Source organism: Dendrobium catenatum, unplaced genomic scaffold, assembly GCF_001605985.2.
Source record: "Dendrobium catenatum unplaced genomic scaffold, ASM160598v2 fragScaff_scaffold_1028, whole genome shotgun sequence".
Taxonomy (NCBI): domain Eukaryota; kingdom Viridiplantae; phylum Streptophyta; class Magnoliopsida; order Asparagales; family Orchidaceae; genus Dendrobium; species Dendrobium catenatum.
Genome location: NW_021319490.1, coordinates 1,015,690 through 1,036,087, shown reverse-complemented (window position 1 = coordinate 1,036,087; position 20,398 = coordinate 1,015,690). Strand labels below are relative to the sequence as shown.

Genomic DNA, 20,398 nt, shown 5'->3' with positions numbered 1-20,398 from the left:
CACAAAACTTTTTTACTATAACAAAAAAAGAAGAAGTAATTGTACATCAATTTAAAAAAAAATTCTCGAACGATGATTTTTTTATCATCAATTTGATTTTCAAAATTTTATTTAAAATTATTTATCTTTAAATTTTAGTTTAATTAAATTTAATTAATTATATGATTAATTTTAAGAATTAATTCATATATAAAATCTTAGCCAAGCCTAGTCTACTTGTAGAAATTGGGTAGGATAAATTTTAAAATCTTAACTTATTTTGAGATGATTTGTTAATCAAATAACTCAAACTCTATAATTAACAAATTATTAAAAAAAAAAATCAGAATAAGTTCTCCGATTGAATTTGAATCATTCAGATTACTAACATATCAAATTTTTGTCTCTCTTTTTGACCAATTTAGTAAACAAATAGAATTAATCAGATTCAAATCTAATGTCATACCCGAGCCTGCCCCATTTTTTACACCCTATCATAGTCCAAGCCACAATTTATACGTCCCAGTAATATAAATTTAAAAAAGATACACCACAACAACTTATCACCAATAAGGAAGAGATTATTTTGCGGAATCCGGACGAAGAAAACTGTTCAATTTTATCTCTATGAACAATTAAAATAAAAAATACAGTAGTGCACAGAAACAAATCGGACAGTTCTCTCCGTCCAGCACCCTTACATAATAATTTCTACCTCAAAATGCAAATAGTCTGATAGTAATAAAAAAAAAAAAAATCAGGTGCAAGACCCAGCGAAGAGCAATCACCTTATCTTAGCCAAGACGTGTCAGCATATGGGAAGGTGATGCGGCGGCTGGGGAAGCAGACAATGGTAAGCTGTAGCGAGCAAGACAAAAGTACTGATCATCTTTTCATAAGAAATAATATTTCTTTTGACTGATTTTGCTCTTCTTTGCCCTTTAAAGTGTCCTCACTGAACGTTACGCCAATATATGATTGAGAAAGAATAATGCTAGCCTTTTAATTATGATGAATTACAAAGAAATTTTATACATTTTGAGAGATAAGCAAGTGAACCTTCATCAAATCCCTCACACTTTGGGCAAATTATTGCACCCAGTCACCGGATGCGGAGATAGGTCCGGATATTAATAAAATATTATTTTAAATTAAGCGCATCAAAAGGGCTGGTAAAATGCAGATATGCAGTCAAAAGCGCAGGTAAAGCGCATGTAACGTGGCAAATTTTTATTAGATATTCGAACATATTATCCGCGTCCGGTGACCGGTTGCAATAATTTGCCCACACTTTGGGGCTGTTTGGTAGCGGGATTTAGGCCAGATTTGAGCAAAATCCAACCAAACGACCTAAAATGCAAAACCAAATCTCACGGTTAATGAAAGCCCCGGTTGATGAAAAATTCCGCATTTTCGTGGTAAATCCTGAATTTTTGAAATCCTCTCATTCGGCGGATTTAAACGAAAGCCATATTGTTTGCATCATCTTCTCACTCTCGCCTCTTCAGAATTGCCAAACAGTCACACGGCATTTAACAGGGTGCTACCAAACAACCCCTTTACATGTTAAATCAATCTCATGGGCCGAACAGACAAGTGAACTTTCTAGAACAACCAAGTAGGTTTATGATGACTCACATGAGCTACTTTCATAATTATAACATACAAAATAAAGATCCAGGAATCCAGTTTAACTGAGAACTATTTTGACAAATAACTGTGCTACAAAAGAGGACCAAAAAATGCAACTAAAATTGGTTTAAGTTATGTTACAAATATTTCCAGGCCAGCGATATATACAGAAGAAGATAATCCTCTATTCCAGTTAAATGAATTGACTGCTAATGCAGGAACTCTTCTCTCCCATTTTTGTGATCTCTGAGCAGAAAAATCTTCAGGTGGAGTTGGTGGATCAAAAAAATGTTTTGCTCTAGAGGATAGCACAATGTCTGCCAAAGTTCAGAAGAGGAAAAAAAAAAAAGTTAAACTAGCAAAGTCATCAACAGTCATTACCTTATCAGTCATATAATTTCGGCTTTAATAATAGACAGCGGCGCTAAAATGCAAACAGCGCAAAGAGAATGACATTTAAACAAGGAACAACTGCGTCTAAAAAGTATGGTTTATACTTTCCAACTTGAAGCAGTGTGTTAGGCCGGCCCCCTTGGGCCGGCTGAACCAGCTGAACCGGTCCCTAGTGGACCGGTTCTTGTCTATAGGCAAAAGGGAAACAAGGGGACGGAATAAGGAGAGAGAGAGAGGGGGCAGCTACGTAAAGAGGGCCCACACACTAATTAAATATTATATTGGAGAGAAATTTTAAATTAGAGGCTGTTTAGGGATTTAACTTTCATCCTTTACTTTAATTAGACTAGGATTGTTAGGGTTTGAATCATCTTGAATTGGAAGAGAGATTTGAGATCTAGGATTTTGTTCTTTTGGGATCTAGGCGTTGCTAGAGATTTCGAGAGTTGTTTCTTCCTCTCGAATAAAAAAAACTTGAATTGTGTGTTGTTTTCGTATTTGTAAATTGAATAGAAGAAGTTTCCTTGTGTTTTGTTTCCAATTTTCTGAAACTTCTGCTTTGTCTTGCAGATTTCTCTTTGAAATCAGCAGGATTTTTTGCTGTTTTCACCAATTACTGTTAGGTTTGCTTGCGAACTCAAGTATTTCCCTTAGGATTACTTGTGAACTCAAGTATTTCCTATCACAGTGACAAAATGTTGCAATGTAATTGTGCTTAGCCGAAAACATCCAATAAAATGCCTGGCAGTGGATAACCTTTGAATCAAAAAACTAGTTTGAAAATATGACAAGTGGGAATCAGCTAATTTAGTTTATAAATATCTTGGAAGTTATTGAAGTTATGAAATCAGGTATTGCCTACATCAACTTCATGCTTCAACATCCAACATTCTCTAAAATAAAATATATCCATATGAAACATGATAAACACACCAGAAGGAAAAAGAAATACATCTGTAAAAAACTTGCTTTAACTTCTACTTACAACCTTAGTTACCAAGTGTCCAGCTATTTTTATTCAGTACTCGAGAAACATAAATTTATGTTATATGTTGATGTGCACAAGCCCTGGGATTTCGTATGTAAATGACCCTGAAATTTTTGAAGAATATTTAAGGAAGTTGCCAGATGAACTTAAGATGGAAAACACTAAAAATACCGAAAATAGGAGGCTGAAAAGGGACGCCTAATCCACATCTTTTGATCCAAAAAAAAATTTCAGATCAAAACACATTGGATTCAACCTCTCATTTTTCGACACCTGTAGATAGTTCAGGGTGGCCATGCAAGAAGACTCGGCATAATCCTGACAACTATTTCATGTCAACTTAATAAATCATTATATGCCATTCATTCCTACCAGTAGCTAGATCAGCTGTAACTTTTTTCTTAGCCACTCCTTTGGGAGACTTCCTAATCTAGGCCTACTGTTTTTCCATCCAAAATCAGTCAATAAATTAGCTCACCAAAATGTATTTTTCAAACTAGGAAAATAAGAGGGGTCAAGTAACGAATTTATTAAAAGTTTCCTTACCAGTTTTCTACGGCAGCAACGCATACTGCTGTGAACAGAGAAAGAGCCAGAAAAAAGAAAGTTAATATCGTGGTATTTTCTGCAAAACTTGAGGACCAGCTGCAGGAAGAGTTAGCTGCTCCGAACTGGGCGAAGATTTAATTTTCCAGTCAATAGCTGAATTGCTTGCAGCTTGTTTAGATGTTCCTTTGCCAGTCACAGTCTCTCTTTGCATTTGTTGAGACTCCATCAATGCTCTAACCTGATGCAATTTTCCATTTGATTAGTTTATTCTAATTTACATAGTTTGTAACAAAATGTAGGCTTCACATGAGGCTCTTGCCAATAGTGTGTGGAGAGGTTAATTTAAGCAGCCCAACCTCAATATCAAAGAGAGGCTGCTTCAATTATTTGAATTAGTTATCTAGATCACAGACATGGTAAGGATTAATACACTTTTATCTGTTTCAATAATTATAACTTGTAGCATCAAAGGTCACAATACTGGTACTGGGATAATTACACTTTCATCAAAACTATGAATTCCAGCACATAGTAGTGGTCACAATTCTGATTCCAAATAGTTGAATAAAGTCGATGGCAATGATGATTCTCAAATTTAAAATTTGCAACATTCATTAACAATGCAGTGGAGACAAAGCCGGTGACACCAACTAGTACCTTACAAATTTTGAATATAAGCAACATCGCATAAGAAAGATGGGCAACATCCTAAAGTTTAAACATCTACGTTTAAAAATTAATAGCCGTTAAAATTTCTATCAATTATTTTGGGTGCTCTGTCGACCAATGAATCCTTGGGGTAAACTTTTTGTTTTAAAGCTCGTAAGTACAACCATAACCTACAATGAGAATGCATGATTACCACTTCTAGTCGTTTATTGTGAACATCAGCGGAGACCTACACAATTTCAAACCATAAAATCAGTAAGATGATGAAGAAGAAGCATACAAAAAAATTGAAATAATAAGACAATTTTGTGATGAGGGAAATCAAACAATAATGGTAAAACGAAGAGAAATGCATGCATTGCATGAGAGCATACCTACTTAAATATACAAAGTTTAAAACACATACTATAGAGGAAAAGGAATCATTATTTAATAATTAATACAAGTTTATTTAACCTTTTTTTCACCAAGATAAATTCAAATGACAAATCAAAACCATCAATTATCAATTTACACCATGAAAAATATAGAACATTAAATATCATAAACTTTTTTAGAACAATTTAATAATTCAACAGGAACATTAAATTCACATTAGAAATATGGGAAAGAAAAATAGATATATTATTTATGATTTTCACTGACCACAAGTACTCAAATATAATGAAACCTAACAATCATGTACCAAACAATGTCCAGCAATTTTTAGAAACGTAACAATCATGTACCAAAACAATGTTGCGCAATTTCTATGGCTTTTACGTCAAAAGTTTTTTTTTTCCTTCAATTTTTCCAGAAGGCATTAGACATTTCCTGTTTCGATTATAATTGATTTTTGTTCTTACATTCATGAAACAAGTCAAATTTCATACTAATGTCATACAATAACCCAAATTAAAACTCTTAAATCACTTGATGATTTATTAGAAAAGATTAAGATGTGATTTTCTCTCTCTCTCGGGAAAAGTAGAAGATTTATAAGAATAAATTATCTTGGAACAACAACAACAGCAAGTTTTTCTCCCACTACGTGGGGTCGTCTACATGAATCATTTTTCGCCATTGTGCCCTGTTAAAAGTCTTCTCATTTAAATCTAACAAAGAAAGATTATTTCTAATATTTTTTAACCAAGTCTTTTTAGGTCTACCTCTACCTTTCCTAACATAAGTCAAATCTAATACCTCAACTCTCCTAACCGAGTCATCATAAAGCCTCCGTTTAATGTGACCAAACCATTTGTTCATCTCCAATGTTTCCAAACAAACGGAATAGGTGATGCATTTTTTTTCGGTCTTTTGAACAGTATATTGGATATCGAATCTCCCAAAGCAAGTAGCATACGTACAAGTAGAATCCAGAAAAAGGAGTTTATATTAGCCATAAGATTTTTTATTGAGTTAGAAATTCCCAAGAAAGGTTAGAATGGTAATTTACACCTCTTGGGAGATACTAACTAAATGAGTGTGAGGGATAGACTTCTCTCCTCCTAAAAGGAGAATTGTCATTCTCTAACAGATTAAAATTTAATACTATAACCTTCAAATGTAAGATCTAAATTGCCCAATCTTTAACATCATTAAAACTAGTGGCATGAATGATTTAAAAAAAAAACTAAATCCATATGACCATCAAATGTAAAATTTTTACAATAGGTAGTTTCAATTGCATGAGAAGATAATTGCAATTACAAAGTAAAGAGGCTTCCAAATGTCTTGGAGTGAAATTTTAGAGGTTGATGATATCTTGCATAATGATTTTGACTAATGAAATTTATAGACAAAACTAAACTTTTAAAAGAGTTTATGTCTAACATCCAATCTTCCATGTATTTTCATATATTTGATGAATAGTTAAATCATCATAAAAATTAATTAACATTAAATTCCTATTTTGTAAATCAAAACAAACAAAATGGTCTAGAGTTTTAAGGTTATATGAAGCAATAATTTCAAAACTAAAATTAAGAGAAACAATCATTCTCCTTAGAGGGAAAAGCATATATATATAATAGAAGTAGCATTTGAAAGCTTTGGATCTTTAACATGTGCATGTCAGACATAAAAAGTAGCATTTGAAAGCTTTGGATCAGACATTCCAATGCATCAAATGTAAGATTAATATAATAGAAGATCCCATAGTCAAATGGCGATGGCATCACACGAAATCAACATTGACGTACTGTATATAATAATTTGACGGTGGCAGCTTTTGATAGATAAAGTCAACCAACAATGAAGCTGGCAACAATATAGGAAACTAGGGAAAATGTATATTTCCATTTGTAGAAATTTGGAGGAATAGTAGTGATTGGAGTCTTCTCAAACTCCGTTGCAATAATAGTGATGTAGGACTACATGCATAAATCGGAAACTTGCACAAAATATTTTAAGAACAATTTCAGATTTTCGCTATTCGTTATTAAAACAACAAAGTAAAACTGATAACAGTCACTTCCGTTTAGGCTAAACTACGCAAGAGGCTAAACGAAATCAAAACACGTAGGAAAAATAAAGCATTGCATGCGGAGTAGTTTCCAACTTAACCTTCGTTTAACAACGAGATCCAAAAGCAAAGAAGTACAAATCCTACGAATACTAGTGGATGGCGATGAGTAGACACAATCTCTTGCTTGAACAATTTCTCACGAAGACAGTAGAATTTGAAAGTAAATGAGTCAAGGAAGAAAATCACCTTCTCGGAGAAACGTCGTAATTCACCACGTACCTTCCAATAGTACTCCTTCAACGACTACTACGGGAGGGAGGAATTTCTAGGGTTCCGCCAATGATTTGAATCAAGCCGACGAAGGAAATTTGAGAAGATCCACGACGCCTTGGCCGTCGAATGCGAGGTAGGAATTAAACGTCGGATCGGCCATGCATCATTATCATGTAAGGAGAGAACGAACTCGAGAGGGAGAGGAAAAGAGATGACGGTGGGAAGAAGGAAGAAACTAGGGTTAGGAGAGAACTAGGTAGGGTGGAGGAAAAGTGTTGTAATCTCCATGCCCAAATTAATCTCAGATTTTTAAGTAGAAGTGGAGGGAAAAATCTGAAATTTGAATTTCAAAAGACAAGTAATTAGGAGCCTTAATGTAGCTTTAAGGAGGGGGGGGGGCCACCAAGGGGGCCGGCGGCATAGTAAAGGGGGAAGGGGGTTTGGGAGAGTGTAATGGGTTTCCTAATTTGCTCCAACAAATTAATGAAGAAAGATTTTAAATCCGTTTCAATTCAAATTTGAAATTGAAACCTCATTGAAACTTTCCTAATTTGTCACCGGACAAATTTGGAAACTTTCACTCATCAAAATTTTAAAATTTCGAAATTTGAAAATACATGAGGTGGCGGCAAGGGAGCTGGTAATTAACGGGAGTGGAGTGGTAGATGGAGGGGAGGCCGACGGTTAAGGAGATGGCCAGCGGGATGAATGGGAGGGGCGGGTTTTGGGGAGATTGAGCTTGGGTGGTGAGGTTAGGAGGTGATGATTGGTGGTGGGGAATGGCCGGCGGTGGACGTTGGGTAGAGGGGAAACAAGGGAGGAGGATAAACCAAGAGGCACCGGTGGTGACTGTTGGGTACGACGGGTGGCCTCTCCTAGGCTCCACCAAACTCTCAACACTCAAGCTCCACACAAAAGCTTAAAGAAGACAAAATGCAGGAAATTTTCTTCCATAGCATTCATTCGCTTCAAAAGTACAAGAGGAAGGCTTTAAATAGCCTATTACAATGACATAAAGCAAAAGGACTCAAATACCCTCAAGGGGCTACATGACTCAATCCCTCAAGCAAGGGTAAAAAAGGAAAAATGCTGAAATAAAATACATCAATAAGAAAATGACAATACTAAAATCAAAAGTACATCGGAATAAGAACATGTCAATACTAAAAATCAAAAGTACATCAGATAAATCATGACCGTAGATCTACGGCCACGTCAACGGTAGACTTTCCAACTGATGTCCCCATCAAACAGCCTCTAACAAAATTACCTATTCAAGTTTTGGCTCAAGATTATCTTCAGAAACATAATCATCACGTTCAAGTTTAGGGGATGAGATATTGTGACTATTGAAGATGGGCATAGTTAGGAAATTAAAGCGTTAGGCAAAGACATGAAATAAGCTTGTCAAGTTTTAAACATAAGATTTGTTGGGATTCATTATTGACATATGATACCAAATGAGAGAAACCAGAGCAAGGGTAGCAAAGAAGACTAACAAGAATCCACCATGAGAAGAGTTTGAGAAAAATATCTTTTATTCAATTCATTTTGCAGTGATTCAAATACAATACCATTATTTCTCATTTATGAACATAAAGTTTACAAAGATAAATTAATCATTTAAGTTCAAATCTAATCTCATAAAAATGAAATCTAATCCTAAATAATTCAACTTCAAACTTCGAATTAACCAATTAGGAAAATTTATCCAAATGAAAATATCAAATATCCTACTATAAATATAAATAGAAAATAAAATACTGCAAACCTAATTTCATGTTCAGCATCAGAAAGATGACCTTAAAAGCTATTTCTCCTCATGTTAGATGAAGGGAAATTAAATTCAAATAGCCTCATGTTAGATGAAGGGAAATTAAATTCAAATAGCCAAATAATGAAAATTCACATTATTTCTCTCCATTTTCTCCAATTCCTTCAGAACTAATAAAGACAAACTAATCTCAACATTGCAAAAAAAATTTGAACATATAACAATCTTACGTATCAGGATCAAGCATATGAGACATCAAATGAAAGTTACAAGATCAATGCCACTAGAGTGATCTAGACTATGTTAACTAGTCCAAGTCATTTAAAAAGGATGAGCGCTTTATGCAGAGTTTGGACAACGAGAAAAGAATATTGCATTTTAAGTACTACAAATTCAAAGTCATGTTCAGTCTGAGTTAAAATATAAAAATTAAACTGATAGGAAACAGCCACAAAACAGAGGAAAACAGAAGAAATTTAATAGAAATCTGAGAGAAAATAAAGCAAATCTCTTGTATTCCACTAGTAGATGCAAGAAAACAAGCAAAGATACAATTTCCTTCAATTCGAGAGGAAGGAATTGTTAAGAGAGTTGTTATTTGCATGTTTTACATTTTTGCAACTTATAAAATTTTGATGATTCCAAATATTATTGTTTAAAATTTTGTTTTCTCCAAACACTTTTTAGAAGAATTATTTTGCTCTTGTGTGGACTAACATTTCAGGATAATCGAACTCCAGACTAATGAAGACTTTAAATCAAAATTCAGCATGAGATAATTTGCAAATTGAAGCTTGTACTTTTCATTGTATTGAGTTTGAGAGGGAGTGATTATAATTAAGAAACTTAGCACACACACTTGGGGAGATCTTTAAAATTCATACTGATCGTACGGAACGAACCATGTTCGTACGGGATGATCAAGTCAGTTATCCCCTCGGAAGAGGAATGGAACGAACATGAAGTAAGAAAATTTTTCTAAGTCCTGATCGTCCAAACGAATTTTTCTATTCATCCCAGGACGAAATGCTTTCTGGAAAATTTTTGTTCAAACGAAATCCTATATTCGGCCCAGGACGAAAGCTCTCTATAAAAATTTCGTCCAGACGAACTTCAATTCGTCCCAGGACGAAATGCTCTCTGGAAAATTTTCGTTCAGACGAAATCCTATATTCGGCCCAGTAAGAAATGCTCTCTGTAAAAATTTCGTCCATACGAACTTCAATTCGTCCCAGGACGAAATGCTCTCTGGAAAATTTTCGTTCAGACGAAATCCTATATTCGGCCTAGGAAGAAATGCTCTCTGTAAAAATTTCGTCCATACGAACTTCAATTCGTCCCAGGATGAAATGTTCTCTGGAAAATTTTCGTTCAGAAGAGTTCCTATTCGGCCCAGGACGAAATGCTCTCTGTAAAAATTTCGTCCAGACGAACTCTTATTCATCCCAGGATGAAAATGTTTTATCATTTCGAATTTTGAAAACTTCCTGCAATTTGTCGAAACCGACCCATGGTATAACTGTTCGTATCGGACGAACTTAGTTCGTACGGGACGATAATCGGGTACGAAGTCAGTTCGTACCAATAAACATTGGGTTCGGATGCAACTGATTTAAGTAAGTTCGTCCAAGACGATCCACGATCGTACGGGACGATCCACTATGTACAGACTTGAAAATCAGCAAATTTTGGACGGTTTTTTGTGTCTTTCCTATATAAAGTCCAATTAGAATTGCCTCTTGATCTTTTTGCCTACTGATCTTCGTGCCTACTGAAAGGAGAGTCAAGGAGAGTGTGTGAGAGAGAGTGTTTGAAAGAGTATTCTTACTACTAGAGCGTGAAGGTTTCACTTGGTACTCAAAGGTAAGAGTCTCTACTTGTGGTTTTTGATTACTTCACTTTTTTCTCTCTTCCTTCTAGATTTCTTGTGAGAAGATCTGTCAAGGAGATCCGGTTCTCTGCCGACACTTGGAGAGTGTGAACAACCATAGGGCTCTCTACCCACACTTGGAGAGTGTGAAAGGACAAAGGGTTCTCTGCCTACACTTGGAGAGTGTGAACAGCCGACGGGTCCTCTGCCCACACTTGGAGAGTGTGAAAGGAAGAAGGGTTCTCTGCCCACACTTGGAGAGTGTGAAAGGACAAAGGGTTCTCTGCCTACACCGGGAGAGTGTGAAAGGACGGACAGTTCTCTGCCAACACTGGGAAGAGTGTAAAAGTACAACGATTCTCTGCCGCACCGGATAGTGGTGGAAGAGAATTTTGTAAAGGCTTCTCCGCCTTGCTGTGGGTGCAAAATGAGAGTCACTAGTGGTATTAGTACAATACTCAGAGGGTGCCTCCGGGGAGTGGAAAAAGACAACGATTCTCTGCCGCACCGGGTAGTGGTGGAAGAGAATTTTGTAAAGGCTTCTCCGTCTTGCTGTGGGTGCAAAAGGAGAGTCACTAGTGGTATTAGTGCAATACTCGGAGGGTGCCTCCGAGGAGTGGATGTAGGTCGTGTTTGACCGAACCACTATAAATCTTGTGTCTTTTTTATTTTTCGCTGCCTTTTAATTTTTACTGTTTTAACTTGTAGTTGAAAAATCTCTTTCTATAAAATTCACTAAGGTTAATTCTCGGTTTTAAATTTTTTAAAAGAGGGATTAATTTTTTAATTATCAATTCACCCCCCTTCTTGGTTAGCCACTTGGACATAAGCTTAGATTTAACAACCTAATTCATATTGAACAAGTTTCAACAAAAATAACTCTCCTAATCTCTGGCAATGCCAAGAGCCCAACACAAGCAAACCCTAGATCTCAAAACTCATTCAAATTCAAGATAACCCTAATTCCCTCATATTCCCCCTAATTATCATGAAAGGAGCATTACAAATTATCTAATCACCCCTTACATTGAAAGGACCCATAGGAGTTCCGCCCCCCTCTACCTGGTTTTTCCGCCGCCTGGAATAAATCAGGATCGGTCCAGCCGGCCTCTCCTGGGCCTGCGGCATATCAATACTCCCGTCCCAAAAACTCACCTAGTCCTCAAGGTGAAAGGAAGGGAATTGCTCTTTCATTCTTCCCATTGGCTCCCAAGTAGCATCGAAATCAGGAAGGTCCCTCCACTTGATCAGCAATTCTTTGTTGCCATATTTATCCGATCTTACTCCTACAAGCTCCAAAGGCTCTAATATCACTTCCAATTCCTCAGCCAGTGTCACTGGTAAATCTGTACTAACTGCATGCTCTCTAATCACTCTCCTCAACTGGGATACATGAAAAACAAGATGTATGGTAGATGATGGGGGCAACTTCAATCGATATGCCACTGCGCTGATCTTGTCAAACACTTCGTAGGGGTCGAAGTACCTTGGCGCCAATTTCTCATTCCTCCTTCTCGCCACTGCCCTCTGCCTGTAGGGTCGTAATTTTAGGAATGCCTTCTCCCCCACTTCAAATTGCATGTCCCTCCTGTGTGAGTCTACCTGCTTCTTCATAATCTGTTGTGCTCTTAGCAAATGTTTCTTTAACTCTTCCAGCACCTTGTCCCTTTCTTCTAGGTACTGCTCAACTGAAGACATCGGTGTACTTCTTCTTCCATAGTGCGCGAGGTATGGGGGATCCCTGCCATAAAGCACTCTAAACGGGGTCATCTGGGAGGCAGAATGGTACGACGTATTGTACCAATACTCCGCCCAAGGCAGCCACTTTGCCCACATCCACGGTGTTTCAAACACAAAAACACCTCAAATAGGTTCCAAGCTTCGGTTTACCACCTCAGTTTTCCCGTCAGTCTGTGGATGGTAAGCGGTGCTTCTCTTTAGGACAGTTCCTTACATCATGAACAGTTCCCTCCAAAACTGGCTGAGGAACACTTTTGTCTCGATCAGACACAATCGATTCAGGAATCCCATGCAGTCTAACAACCACCCTGATAAATGTGGCTGCTACTGACACAACAGTGTAGGGATGTCGTTAGAGGATGAAGTGTGCATATTTGCTGAGTCTGTCCACCACTACCAGGACGACCGTGAATCCTTCTGATCTGGGTAAGTGATGTAGACAAACAAGAGAAAAACTGACACAATGAGTAGAATTTAAAACAAACTTTATTAAATAAACGCAAATGACCCAAAACTTGACAAACACAACAAAGATGCTAGGAGATTTTAAAGAAATAAAGAAATTTAAAAAGACGCTATCCTCAGACAACCGTCAGAGCGGGTTCCTCACATGCATCGAATTTGTAGGTTAAATAAGTAAAGTGCATAGAACTAGCAAACCGATGGTCCACCACTGCAAGATTGTCCAATTTCTTCAATAGATGCTTCAAGTCAACTCTGATACGACGCCCTAAAGTTGCTTTACTTTTGAGAAGAAGGATACAGATGGAGTGGCACTTGCGGAGAGACGAAGAGATTAAAAGCCCGAGAAGAAAGGGTGGAAAGAGCCCGCAGGATTTCCGGAGGGGATGAGAAAAGAAGGTTGGAAAGAGTCCGCAGGATTTCCAAATAAACCTGCAGGTTAATAGCAACATCATGCTCACAATATTCAACTCCCTTTTCTCTCCACAACATCTCTCATAATATAAGCAAGAGAGAGGAATGCCAAGAGTCACATGACTTTAATTTCCATAAAACAAGCATTATAAGCATAAGGAATCTTCCCCCCATGCTTCACGGAATAATCACCCAACCAGGAACCAAAGAGGCAGTTCACGGGAACGAGGAACGCGGACGACCAAAGAGCCAAGGCCACGGGAAGGACCCAGGGCACGAAATAGAAGCCAGCCGTGAAATACCCAAGAGCCATCACGAAAAACATGCACCCTTTCTTATTTTTAAGCATAGAATTCCACCATTAAAAAGCAGGCCACGCGTTTCCCAAGAGACCAGAAGAAAGGAAGGAAACGAAAAGCCACTGCCAAAAGTTAAAACTTCATAAATGAGTCCTTTTTCGATATTAATGAGCTTACTAAAACTTCAGCTCAAGCAACTTAGAGAACCAGCTCAATAACGAATGCTCCAAAACAGCCAACCGAGAACCACCAGCAGCTACGGACCAATCAAGCCAGCAAACCAAAGGTCTACCAAGCCATATGCACTACCTACCATGTTCATTGGATGCTTTCCCATCATATTAGCTAAAAAAAAAAAAACAAAATATACTATTGTTCAAAATAAAATAAAAAGTATAGAATTTCTTGATAGCATCAGTAAGCCGTCGATGAAATCCATTGACACTTCCTCCCAAACCTTGTTTGGAAGTGTCAATGGTTGTAGTAGTCATCTTGGAGCCATTGCCATATATTTATTTCTCTGGCACACTTCACACCTTGTCACCATCTCCTCCACATCTTTGTGCATCCCTTTCCAGTAGAGCTTAACTGCTATCCTCCTGTATGTCTTCTGAACTCCTGAGTGGCCTCCGACTGCGCTGTCATGGAGCTCCTGCAACAAGTGGGGTATATGGATGGAGGTTCTTGGCATCACAAACCTTCCTTGATACAATTCTTTCCTCCTCAATGCAGTAACCAGGATGGCTACTCTTATCTTTCCTCAGATCTTCTATGATCATTCCCAATTCTTCATCCCGCATGCTTTCTTCCTTGATGGCTCCCCAGTTGACCATCAAGGGTACCGACACAACCAATTCTTGGAGCTCCCCAACACATCTGGATAAAGCATCGGCTGCCTTATTTTTCAAACCAGACTTATATTGGATCTCAAAATCGTAGCCTAATAGTTTGGATAACCACCTTTGATGCTCCTCAGTCACCATCCTTTGCTCTAACAGATACTTAAAACTCCTCTGATCAGTTCGCATAATAAAGTGTCTTCCCAAGAGATAAGGTCGCCACTTCTGAATAGCCAGGACAATGGCTATCAGCTCTCTCTCATATACTGACTTCAATCTAACTCTGGCTGAAAGCACTTGACTTAAGTATGATATCGACCTATAATTCTGCATCAGCACTGCCCCTAGCCCATATCCTGACGCATCTGTCTCTACTACAAAGACCTGGTTGAAATCCGGAACTGTAGTCGTGGCTTCCTTCAGCTTCTGGAAAGCCTGGGTCGTTGCTTCTCCCCATAAAAAGTTATCCTTCTTCCGTTGCTCAGGAGTGTCAATTTCGGGTCATGGGTCGGGTTCGGGTCAAACCCGAAATTGACCCGACACTATTCGGGTTCGGGTCGACCCGACCCATTTTTGCAACCGAGTCAATTTTCTGGACCCGAACCCGACCCGCTTCGGGTCAACTCGACTCGCTTCGGGTTCGGGTCAACCCGACCCCACTTGTTTCAGCCGCGATCGCGAGTGAGCGACGCAGAGCTCGGTCGTGGTCGTGCGCGGCATCTCGAGTGAACGACCCCCAATTTCAGGTCGCGGTCGTACGCGACAGCGGGGCACCGTGGGCGCGAGTGAGCGATGCAGGGCGCGCTCGACGGCTCGGTCGCTCGAGCGATCGACGCAGGCACTGGGCAGCGGTAACGCGTGGGCCCGCAGCAACGGGGCAGGTGGTCAACTGCACGACGTGGGGCAGGGCGGGAAGCGCTCGACTGCGTGGCAGCGGGGTGGCGCGCGACGTGGTGCTCGCTCGACTGCGCGACGCGGGGCCGGTAGCCGGGTTTATGTGTTATTTCGGGTCGATTCAGGTCATTCCTAGGTTTTCGGGTCAACCCGAACCCGACCCGATTTATCAAACGGGTCGATTTTCCGGACCCGATCCCGACCCGCTTCGGGTTCGGGTCGGGTTTTCAGGTCGGGTCCAATATTGACAGGTCTATACTCAGTCAATGGCCAGGCAATGGAGCTGTACCCCTTCAAGAATCGCCGGTAGTACCCAGTCAAACCTAGGAAACCCCTCAACTCTCTTATATTCCTAAGCCTTGGCCACTTCTGCATTGCCTCAAGTTTACTCAGATCTGCCGCCACTCCTTGGGACACCACATGTCCCAAGTACTCCACACTTGTCTGGGCAAAACTGCACTTCTTCAAATTAGCCTTTAACTGGTGCTCATGTAGGACTTCCAGAACCACCCTCAAGTGTTCCAAATGTTCCCCTACAGTTTTGTTATACACCAAAATGTCATCAAAGAAGACCAGGACGAACTTCTTGAGGTACTGCTTGAATATTCTGTTCATCAAGGATTAGAAAGTAATGAGATTTTAAATCCAGCTTAAAGAACAACACAACCCCATGCAGCTCATCAAGTAACTCATCAATCACCGAAATTGGAAACTTGTCTGGTACAATGCCCTTATTCAGAGGCATGTAATCCACACAGAATCTCTAACTCCCATCCTTTTTCTTGACCAAGAGGACTGGACTAGAAAAAGGGCTAACACTTGGCCTGATAATCCCCGCCTCCAGCATCTCCCAGATCAACTTCTCAATCTCATCCTTCTGAATCTATGGATAACGGTAAGGGCGGACACTGATCGGTGTCTCCCCTTCCTTCAAAGTAATGGCATGCTCCAGCTCCCTCCGGGGTGGTAAACCCTGCGGAGGTTGGAAAATCTCGCTAAACTGATGTACGAGAGGTTGTACTGAGGAGAGAATAGTGCATTCTTCCTCAATTCTGATCCCTTCCAATCGGTGTAACTCCACCAAGTAGCCTCCCCCTTCCTCCTGGATGGTCCGGATTAGGGATTTGAGTGACACCCCAGCCTTGGCAGCCCAGCATCTCCTTCGATCACCCTTCTTCTTCCCCCTATCACCAGCTCCATCCTCAATATCCCCCAATTGATCTTGGTCTCCCCCAAGGTCTACAACCATTTCATCCCCAGGATGACATCCTTACTCCCCAATTCCAAGGGAATGAAGCCTTCCTTCACATGGATCCCTTGAATTTTCAGTACTACTCCTCTACCCATCTCCACCTTCCTGGTGCCCATCATTACCCCGTAACCTCCCTATCCACCAGCTCCATTCCCAGTGCATCAACAACCTGGGTAGAAATGAAATTGTGTTGTCCCACTATCTATTAACACCACAACCTCACGGTCAGAGATCTCTCCTTTCACCTTCATAGTGTGACTCGAAGTGAATCTCACTACTGAGTTCAGAGAGACTTCTGTCACGTCCAGATGCAACTTCTCCTCCTCCTCCACCTCTGGGCCACTCCCACCTCCCTCTTCGTCTTCCTCATCTTCACAAACTAGGAGAATCTGAAGAGATCGGTCCTTGCACATATGCCCCGGCATGTACTTCTCATCACACCTGAAGCACACCTCTTTTGCCCTTTTCTCCTGCAACTCCTTCTCAGTCAGCTTTTTTAACTGTTCACCGTTTCCTCCTCCTCCCATCTTCTCCTTGGGTACTTCCTTCATGCTTCTGGGGCCTGCCCCTTTTGCTGGTAAGAAAGTGATCTTCGTCCTGTATGACCCCCCTGAATAGTTTCCCCGAGTCCCTCTTTCAGACTTCTTCTAGTCTTCCACCAACTGGGCCAACTCCATGGCCTTGCCTAGATTCCTTGGCTCTAACACTCTGACTGATGTTCTTATCTCTGGTTTCAGCCCCTTTATGAAATTCCCTTCCAGGGCTGACTCCGAGATATGATCCAGCCTACTAGTCAGATACTCAAACTTGTCCAGGTAATAATCTGTCAACGTGCCCTCCTGGGTAAGGACAAAGAATTGCTCATAGAAGTCTCATCCCCCATCGGCTCGGAAACGCTCTAATAAGCATTCATTGAACTCCCGTCAGCTCCGGATAGGCTCCCGTCTATCACGCCATTGATACTAGGCTAAGACTTTTCCCTCCAAGCACATTCCCGACGCTGTCAATTTCTCCTTCTCCGTCAGCCCATTGACAGCAAAATATCGCTCCACCTTATAAATCCACCCATGGCCATCCTCACCCTCGAAGATGGGCATCTTCAGCTTCCTCACCTTTGGATCTTCTCCATTTCCCCGGTATCCTCCATAACCTCCCATTCCTCGATGGGGAAGAGCTCCCCAAGTGTCCTGATCATCCCTCCGACGATTATACTCGAACCTCTCTTCATACTCTCCCCTTCTTCCTACAAAATCATCACCTCGACGCTGAATTCTTTCAAATTCAGCACCTCGACGATGAAGTTCCTCCCTTCTTCCTTCAAAATCAGCCCCTCGACGCTGAATTCTTTTGAACTCAGCACCTCGGTGATGAAATTCCTCCCTCCCCCCTTCAAAATCAGCACCTCGACGTTGGATTCTTTCAAATTCAGCGCCTCGGCGATGAAATTCTTCCCTTCTTCCGACAAAATCAGCCTCCCGTTTGTCGTATCCCCTACTCAACTCCTCCCTCGAAAGCGGTTTTAGCGTAGGCATCCCATCATTTCCCTCTAAAACTTCCACTTCCAAATTTTCCCTACCCCTAAACGGGTTAGGGTTTCCTCCCCTTCCATGGTCGCCGACGGTTTCAGATGATGCCGGTTTTTGCTTTTCTTCAATCATTGTTTTCATTAATTCTTCTAGCGTGGCAAATCTTTCATCCATCTTCTCATGGATTGATGAAAACTGATTTTGAAAATATGAGATCTTCTCTTCGATATATGTCTTCAATTGCCCTAGCTCCCCGTCCAAGACCTCAACTTTTCTTCCTGTCATAGTTCCTTCTTAGAACTTGAGAGATCTTCTTCCAATTGAGACAAATCTACCGCTGAATTTTCAGAAATCCAGTCGCCAACGGTCCCAAATCGATGCTCTGATACCAATTTGATAGGAAACAACCACAAAATAGAGGAAAACAAGAGAAATTTACTAGAAATCTGAGAGAAAACGAAGCAAATCTCTTGTATTCCACTAGTAGATGCAAGAAAACAAGCAAAGATATAATTTCCTTCAATTCGAGAGGAAGGAATAACTCTCCTAATCTCCAGCAATGCCAAGAGCCCAACACAAGCAAACCCTGGATCTCAAATCTTATTCAAATTCAAGATAACCCTAATTCCCTCCTATTCCCCCTAATTATCATGAAATGAATATTACAAATTACCTAATCACCCTTTACATTCAAATCTTTCCCCCAAAAAATTACATTAAGCCCATCATGGGGCCCATAGGAGTTCCGCCCCCCTCTCCCTGGTTTTTCCGCCGCTTGGAATAAACCGGGGCCGGTCCAGTCCTCCTAGGCCGGCGGCATATCATAGACCCAAGAGAACAAGTAATCTTGTAGAGAAAGAAACTATTGGATTTCAAATTTATGCAATAAATTGTTTGATTGATTTACTCAACGAGTCCATAAGACATGCATTAAATCACAATAAACTTCAAAATTTTATTCATGAACAAACTCCAAGAATACATTTGCTAAACGTTGTTAAACTTTTGAGAAAAATAGTAAACATTGATGGAAAACATTAAAATCATCAAGATTAAAAAAGCAGAAGGCTAAGCAGCAGAACTATAACAAAATAAAATTTATTCTCGGTATGGATTATGAGTATTAATACTCATCATTCAAACTTCATTCTTTATAATTAACAAATCTTAAGCAATTACGCTTCCAAGTGATTCAACTAAAGACGTAATATTCCATAGAACCGAAGTTTGAAAACTTCAAAATCCACAAAAAATAAAACGAAATTTAAATTTAAAAAGTGATTTAACTAATATTTAATGTTCAATGGCACCAAAGTTTGAAGCCTTCAAATTTCATAGGATTTATCCGAAGAATGGTCATTGTATTCAACATACATATAGCAACAGCTTACATGCTCCTTTCATGCAAAGACCAAATGAAGACCTTTACTGTGAGTCTGCAGTCCAGAACTGAACTTATCCTTAAAGTTAGGGATGGGGTTTAGTGTGTTCATCTATCTAGGGTACAGGCAACAAGATGCACGAGTCTATCAAAAGAAAAGAGCATCCAACACCAATTGCAATAATCCACAATTTGTAAAGGCCTACTTACCAGATGTTTTTGGTTCTTCTGCTCTTCTCTTGTAAACCCTGGAATCGTTAAATGCCAGTTTTTCTCTGCAGAAAAATTCTCCCTCAATCAGATTAACAATAGAAGAAGTTTAAGTAGCTTACGCAGACTTATTGCATCGCCCATTAGAGTGCATAACACCAAAATAAGTTCAATTTTTGTCCTCCAATAACCATGGAATACAGAAAAGAAATATTAAGTTTGTATCCTCCCAAAAATGCAAATAGAAGGCTAAAACTAGTCATAATTTATTTGCCAAAAACTGCATAAGCTCTATAGCGGAGACAAAAGAACATGTTTGATTTGGACATTAAAATTAGCAAAACAATTTTTTTATAGAAATCCAGGACTAGGAAACAGAACTATACATATATGTATTGAATGTTTGAGCTTAGGTGTTTGGATTGCTAACCTAAATGAAGTAACAGATCCTTGGGCTCTAATGTTGAGGATTTTCGATGTTTTGCAAGGCTGCAAGCAAACATTGTAACCTATAAAAAAAAGTTATCAGCATGTCATTATATAGAAGTACAAAATAATATCAAGAAACACTTCAATAGAACTAGTAGCTTTACTTGGTACAGCAACTACTATACGTAACTTACAGGAAAATAACAGCAGCAATTTAACAAGAAGATAAACTGCAATACTATTGTTACTATCTGATCGGAAATAGTAGTAGAAATAGAAAGCAATTTCAGCATTCTCGCCAAGTAGGTTTTGAGGATTTAATTGAAGAAAAACAAGAAAAATACTCTTGATTGAATAGTAGATGAAAGAAAATAGCAAG

General features: G+C 39.4%; 1 protein-coding gene across 2 annotated transcripts in view; it reads right to left on the bottom strand.

Moving 5' to 3' along the window:
- Window positions 1-1,598: 1,598 nt before the first annotated feature.
- LOC110115291 (transcription initiation factor TFIID subunit 12b-like) overlaps window positions 1,599-20,398 on the bottom strand; it is a 47,861-nt gene continuing 29,061 nt past the window's right edge. For both annotated transcript variants that reach the window (XM_020848513.2, XM_028698007.1), the window contains exons 5-9: window positions 20,021-20,099; window positions 19,591-19,655; window positions 4,404-4,439; window positions 3,539-3,779; window positions 1,599-1,928 (exon numbers count right to left, since the gene is read on the bottom strand). In XM_020848513.2, the coding sequence (XP_020704172.1) occupies window positions 3,600-3,779; window positions 4,404-4,439; window positions 19,591-19,655; window positions 20,021-20,099 (360 nt within the window). In that variant the 3' untranslated portion in view covers window positions 1,599-1,928; window positions 3,539-3,599. The remainder of the gene's footprint in view (window positions 1,929-3,538; window positions 3,780-4,403; window positions 4,440-19,590; window positions 19,656-20,020; window positions 20,100-20,398) is intronic.